General features: G+C 48.3%; 2 protein-coding genes across 3 annotated transcripts in view; one reads left to right on the top strand and one right to left on the bottom strand.

The window, feature by feature from the left end:
• Nucleotides 1–2,438: 2,438 nt before the first annotated feature.
• On the bottom strand, nt 2,439–6,110 carry selenot2 (selenoprotein T, 2). 2 transcript variants are annotated; one of them, XM_030062083.1, is made up of 6 exons: nt 5,814–6,110; nt 5,462–5,572; nt 4,480–4,606; nt 4,217–4,304; nt 3,924–4,027; nt 2,439–3,108 (listed from the first exon to the last, which is right to left on the bottom strand). In XM_030062083.1, the coding sequence occupies exons 1-5, from the start codon at nt 6,056–6,058 to the stop codon at nt 3,927–3,929; spliced, it is 672 nt and encodes a 223-aa protein (XP_029917943.1). In that variant the 5' UTR covers nt 6,059–6,110; the 3' UTR covers nt 2,439–3,108; nt 3,924–3,926. The 2 variants fall into 2 exon arrangements, with proteins under 2 accessions (XP_029917943.1, XP_029917944.1); XM_030062084.1 differs by lacking the exon at nt 4,217–4,304.
• Nucleotides 6,111–6,696: 586 nt separating this feature from the next.
• cox18 (cytochrome c oxidase assembly factor COX18) overlaps nt 6,697–6,804 on the top strand; it is an 11,796-nt gene continuing 11,688 nt past the window's right edge. The window contains exon 1 of the mRNA XM_030062080.1: nt 6,697–6,804. This exon is cut by the window's right edge and continues 426 nt beyond it. The gene's annotated coding sequence lies outside the window, so the exon portion shown is untranslated.

The raw sequence follows: 6,804 nt of genomic DNA, 5'->3' as shown, positions 1-6,804 counted from the left end.
GACCCCAGCATGTAACACCTGACCCCACCTGACCCCAGCATGTAACACCTTACCCCACCTGACCCCAGCATGTAACACCTGACACACACACACACACACACACACACACACTCCTGATCAAAATCTTAAGACCAGCTGAGAAATTGCAAGAATTTACATTTCTCACTGTTGGATCTTAAGAAGGTTCTAAGTAGAGCTTCAAAATGCAAAAAGAAGAAATGGGAGTGAGACAAAAAAAAAAAAATTTGAGTCAGCAATTTATTGCAAACAACCTTTAAACTGAAACAGGCTGTTCATCAGCTGATCAAAAGTTTAAGACCACAGCCTTTAAAAGCCCAAATCTTGGCTAAAATGTGGATTCAGTGTCATTTTCTGTCAGGTCTCCACACTGTCATGACCTCCTGATGGAAAAGGCTAAAAAGCTTTCTTGTTAATCACCTCAGAAATTCGTTTCAGCTGCTTGATGCTCGTGTTTCCAGGAGGCTGGTGGGAATGTTGCTCCAAGTGGTGAAGAAGCTTCACGGAGGACATCCACTGTCTGGAACTGGTGTCCATTTCTGTAAACTTCCCTTGCCATCCAACCCCAAATGTTCTCAGTTGGATTCAGATCAGGAACCCGCAGGAGGTCATGACAGTGTGGATCCCTGACAGAAAACGACACTGAACACATTTTAGCCAAGATTTGGGCTTTTAAAGGCTGTGCTCTTAAACTTTTGATCAGCTGATGAACAGCCTGTTTCACTTTAATGGTTGTTTGCAATAAATTGCTGACTCAAATTTTTTTTTTTTGTCTCACTCCCATTTCTTCTTTTTGCATTTTGAAGCTCTACTTAGAACCTTCTTAAGATCCAACAGTGAGAAATGTAAATTCTTGCAATTTCTCAGCCGGTCTTAAGATTTTGATCAGGAGTGTGTGTGTGTGTGTGTGTGTGTGTGTGTGTGTGTGTGTGTGTGTGTGTGTGTGTGTACTCAGATGCCCCAGCGCTCCTCCGTTAGAAGTGTTTTCACTGCAGGACGCCGCGCCGCCTGAACCGCCACACCAAGCTCCGCCCCCGAGTGGGAGGAGCCCGACATCCAGGCTGTACCCCAGCCTGAGCCGCTGGGACGTCCCGGCCCCGGTCAGACCGCTTTCCACTGCACTCCTGTTTCTACTGGAACTCCACTGTTTCTACTGAACTAGTTTCTATTGAACTCATTTCTACCGAACTCCTGTTTCTACTGAACTCCACTGATTCTACTTAACTCCAGTTTCTACTGAACTAGTTTCTACCGAACTCCTCTGATTCTATTGAACTCTTTTCTACTTTACTCCAGTTTCTACTGAACTCATTTCTACTGAACTCCTGTTTCTACTGAACTAGTTTCTACTGAACTCCTCTGATTCTACTGAACTAGTTTCTACCGAACTCCTGATTCTACTGAACTCGTTTCTACCAAACTCCTGATTCTACTGAACTCGTTTCTACTGAACTCCGTTTCTACTGAACTCCGTTTCTACTGAACTACAATTTCTACTAAAATTCCTGTTTCTGCTGCAGTTTCTACTTAATTGGTTTCTACTGAATTCAAGTTTCTACTGAACTCCACTGATTCTACTGAACTCCTGTTTCTACTGAACTCCAGTCTCTACTGCACTCCACTGTTTCTAATGTGCTTTGCGTTTGAAGCAGGAAGTGGACCTGAAGGAGCAAAGAGTTGAACCATCCAACATCCAGTTCAGTAGAAATGACTCACAGTCTCATTTCCATGGCAACGGCCTCCTGCACCATCTGTTTGTGTCTATCTCAGGTAACTCTGTGTGTGTGTGTGTGTGTGTGTGTGTGTGTGTGTGTGTTCATGTGCAGCTTTTCTAAGAATCATAAGATTTTTTGTTTCCTCTGCAGCTGCAGCTGAACACCTGCAGAGAGCCGAACACCTGACGTCCGTCCTGAAGACCTTGACAGCATCAGCCCTCCAGCATGTCACACCTGACCCCACCTGACCCCAGCATGTCACACCTGACCCCACCTGACCCCAGCATGTCACACCTGACCCCAGCATGTCACACCTGACCCCAGCATGTAACCCCACCTGACCCCAACATGTAACACCTGACCCCACCTGACCCCAACATGTAACACCTGACCCCACCTGACCCCAGCATGTAACACCTGACCCCAGCATGTCACACCTGACCCCACCTGACCCCAGCATGTCACACCTGACCCCACCTGACCCCAGCATGTAACACCTGACCCCAGCATGTCACACCTGACCCCACCTGACCCCAGCATGTCACACCTGACCCCACCTGACCCCAGCATGTAACACCTGACCCCACCTGACCCCGGCATGTCACACCTGACCCCACCTGACCCCGGCATGTCACACCTGAGATTAGAACACCAAAGCTGTTTTGCTTGTTTGTTTCAAATTAAAAGCCTGCTGTGTGGAAACTGAAGTGTTTGACTTATAGTTTTATTTCCTGAACTTCTGTAAAGAATAAACATGAATCAGTTTCCCATCTGAGTCTGAGTCACATGACACTGAGTGGCAGCCATGTTGGCTCTGCCCTTTGTGTCAACAGGACGACAGTTTCACAACAAACACAACAGACAACAAATCTTCATTTTCTTAAAAATACATTTCTGGAATTTGACGTTCGATCACACATCGCAAATACTAAGCAAAAAGTTCAGGAGCAGGATGACATCATCACTCTGCTGCAGGATGACATCATCACTCTGCTGCAGGATGACATCATCACTCTGCTGCAGGATGACATCATCACTCTGCTGCAGACTAGAAGCCGGACTCAACCGACAGAAACCAGAAACTGATCAAAGTAAAAACCAATAATAATAATAACCTAAACCAATAGAATCCAATGGAAAAAAAATCAAGGTGGCGGGAGGGTGTCAGACGGCCAATCAGCATCCAGGGCAGTGTCACTGGCACCATCATGGACACCGCCAGGTGGATTGTGGGTAGTGTAGCAGGAGGTGCGGCCCGGGGCAGAGGGAGCGCTCACTTCGTGGCGGGGGTCGTCCGGCCGGGTCACGCAGACGGCTGCTTTCAGACCGGGCCTTCATGAACGCCAGTGGCACGCGCTCCACCTGAGCCGGACACCTGGACGCACAGAGATGACATCATACTACAAATCATGACATCACACAACAGGGACTCAGGCTTCCTGTTTGTTTGCGACACACTGGGTGGAGCTTTAAAACGCATTTGCAAATTATGGCAAATAATTTTTACTGTTTGTCATCAATCTGTTCAATAACCAATCATCATCATTATTATTATTGATCTACTGCTGACTGAGAACCAATCAGATGAGCCCACGGAGCCGCAGGGTTCTACACCCCCTCTAAAAAAAAGAAAACAGCAGAAATTCACACTTTTGAACTGTCAGTTACCATGGTGACCGTGGCAGTTACCATGGTGACCGTGGCAGTTACCTGTTGCTGCTCCCAAACTCTGGAATGACTTACCTTTGCACATCAGACAGGCCTCTTCACTTTCCGTTTTTAAAAGCCATTGTGACTCGTTGGCGTTTTATTTGTTTTATTTGTTTTATTGTTTTTATTGTTTTTATTGATTTAAATGTTATCACTGTTTGGTTGTTTTATGATCATTTGTGTACAGCACTTTGTTTCAGCTGTGGTTGTTTTTAAAGTGCTCTATAAATAAAGTTCAGTTGAGTTACCATGGTGACCATGGCAGTTACCATGGTGACCGTGGCAGTTACCATGGTGACCGTCTTGCCACTCGTCTTGTCTGCAGTCGCAACACGCCGCTGACGCCGTCACACTCACCATCCAACAGTCAGAAGGACAAACAAAATCTGGAGGAGTGGTGATGTCACTGTGATGTCACTGTGACATCATGACACCCAGGACAGCAGGTGTGAGTGTGTGTGTGTGTGTGTGTGTGTGTACCTGTCAGGGCTCCTGGCTGATCTTCAGCTGTGTGTCCAGGATGTGGAAGAGCTCCTGGATGTTTGGGACGTAGCCCGACTGCAGCTTGGACCAGAGCGGGACGTCTGACCAATCAGAGAGCAGCAGATCACTTAGAGCCCCTACTTTACCTAACCAATAGCTGCACCGTTACCATGGCAACACTGCACACCATCCCCTGCACTGTGAGAACACGTGCACGCACACACTGTTACTATGGTAACGTGCCACATGTACCGTAGCTGTTGATGCAGAATCTGAGAAGAGCAACGCACCGTTCAGCGTGACCTCGAACGCCCCCGTGGACAGGAAGTGAGTCTCCAGCATGTTACTGAGGAAGAACGCCATCAGGCACGAGAAGATCTGACACACACACACACACACACACACACACACACACACACACACACACACACACACAGTGGATGTTTTCAGTGAACCAATCAGGTCCCTGGTCTGATGCTAACGCTATCACAGTAGCTAACACAACACAGCTTCCTGTCTCCATGGCAACCAGGTCAGACAGGAAGTGGTGTACCTTGTTCTCCTGGCTCCAGGTCCAGGCGTGCGGCGTGGCCACGCCCAGCAGGGGGAACGGGTTCTGCCCGCTGACGATCAGCATGACGGCCAGCAGCTTCAAGTAGGAGAAGAAGTTCCCCAAGTACCTGACAGGAAGGGGAGGAGTCAGAGTGAGGCCACGCCCCCTGCAGAGGAAAACTATTAGGCCAGGCCCCCCCACTTCTCCTAAGTAAGGTCACAGCGCCTCACTCCCTTATCCAGCACACAGGACTCACCTGGGCCTGCCTTCGCTCCGAGTCCCAAACTCAGGTCGGCGGCCCTCACAGAGCCGTGAGGGTCCGAGTTTGTGGACGAGCCGGCAGAATCTCTCTCTCTCTCTCTCTCTCTCTCTCGCTCTCTCTCTCTCTCTCTCGCTCTCTCTCTCTCTCTCTGCCACATCCCCACCCCACCATAACTATTTTTTAATTTTAAAAAAATTTAATTTTTTAAAAACTGCATTTTTTATACAGTCCACTTATGTGCACTGAGTGCACGGTGTGTGTGTGTGTGTGTGTGTGTGTGTGTCTGTGTGTGTGTGTGTGTGTGTGTGTATGCGTGTTCTGCTGTTGTCAACACTAGGAATTTCCCCATTGTGGGATAAATTGAGGCATATCTCATCATATCTTCTGTCTTCCTGTCTCTGCTGCTGTACCTGAGCCAGGTGAGTGTGATATGTGTGTGTGTTGTCGTCCGTATGTGGGCGTGGCCTGTACACACAGCTCAGTCAGTGCGACATAACGTCCACTGTGCAAAGGATTGTGGGTCAGCATGGCCAGAGCAGCATGCTGACATGCAGACTGTGAAACCTGACCAGGTGTAGTAGAACATCCTGGTACTCCTGGCAAACTGCACCTGACACACTGTGTACTGGGACATACTAGATAAATACACAGTGTGGTAGTGTGAGTACTGGAACAGGGGCGGTGTCAGACAGGTGAACAGGAAGTGGCAGTGAGGCTCACCTGCTGAGGGGGGAGGGGGGGTAGTTCTCTCCCTCGATGCGGAGGTCCGGGTACAGCTGGCTGATGGAGCGAGCGTACTCCTGGAACAGCTTACTGTACCCTCAGGAGATACTGCACACACACACACACACACACACACACCACACACACACCACACACACACCACACACACACACACACACCACACACACAGGTTCAGTGTCAGCAGAGCCTGCTAGCAGTTAGCTAGCGGCTAACAGCTAGCTGAGGCTGACTTTATTGAAGACATATTGATATCAATAAGTCTCTTGTATCGATAGTATTGATAGTAACGGTGATAATAATATTGATAAGAAACCGTCCTGTGGCTCACCAGTACTGGAACCTGAGCACCGGCCCGGCGTGCGGGGAGCGGCTGGCCGGCCTCTGCGGCTCGGCCTCCAGCGGCCTGTCGGCTCCAGGAGCCCCGGAGGCCCGGGGGGCTCCGGGGGCCCCGGGGGCTCCGGCCCCGGCTCCAGGGGCCCCGGCCCCGGCCCGGCCGAGGTAGATGTCCCGCACGGTGAGCGCGGTGAAGAGCAGCAGCGCCGTCAGGAGGCCCGTCTGGCTGAACTCCGCCATGTCGGCCGGCGGAGCGTCAGCTGATAACACACCGGATATCCGGTCACAGCCTTCAAAATAAAACCTCTGGTGACGAATATGTCTATCTATCTATCTATGTATGTATCCATCCATCCATCCATCCATCCGTCCGTCCGTCCGTCCGTCCGTCCGTCTATCTGTCTGTCTATCTATGTATGTTTCCACGTTTTTATTTTTAGTATTTTTTTCAGTGATTCATTTTTAAAATATATTTTATTATGTCTCAATCAGTTTGTCAGAAACTCAGTAAAATATTTATTGCACATTTCTGAGGTCAGGCATCAATGTACACATTTACACCAGAACAACAACAGGATGAAAATAAACAGATAATTAAACAAATCGAAAGCAAATCAATGGGACCAAATTATTTCTCTATTTTTCAGACACAGTTGTTTTGCTGGCTCCTTGAAGGTAACTTAACGGTCTGAATTTAAAAAATATATTTATGAATTAAATGTCTTAGGTAACTGTGTCTGACGTCATATTTACCCGACGCAGCAGCAGCAAGTAGGAATGGAGGAAGCAAGTGGGTCTTATTATTATTACTATATAATATTCATATTATTATCGTATCATATTACAGACAAACCATCAGTCAGCAGCTAAATACAAAATAAAAGCCTCTGTCTGTTTGTTCTCAAACAACCGAAACACTGGAGAGGATTTTCACTTTTTGTTCGAGAGAGAGTCGCTTCCCATCCGGATGCTGCCGCTCGGATTTT

Source organism: Myripristis murdjan, chromosome 10 (genome assembly GCF_902150065.1).
Source record: "Myripristis murdjan chromosome 10, fMyrMur1.1, whole genome shotgun sequence".
Taxonomy (NCBI): domain Eukaryota; kingdom Metazoa; phylum Chordata; class Actinopteri; order Holocentriformes; family Holocentridae; genus Myripristis; species Myripristis murdjan.
This window is presented reverse-complemented; position numbering and strand designations above follow the sequence as displayed.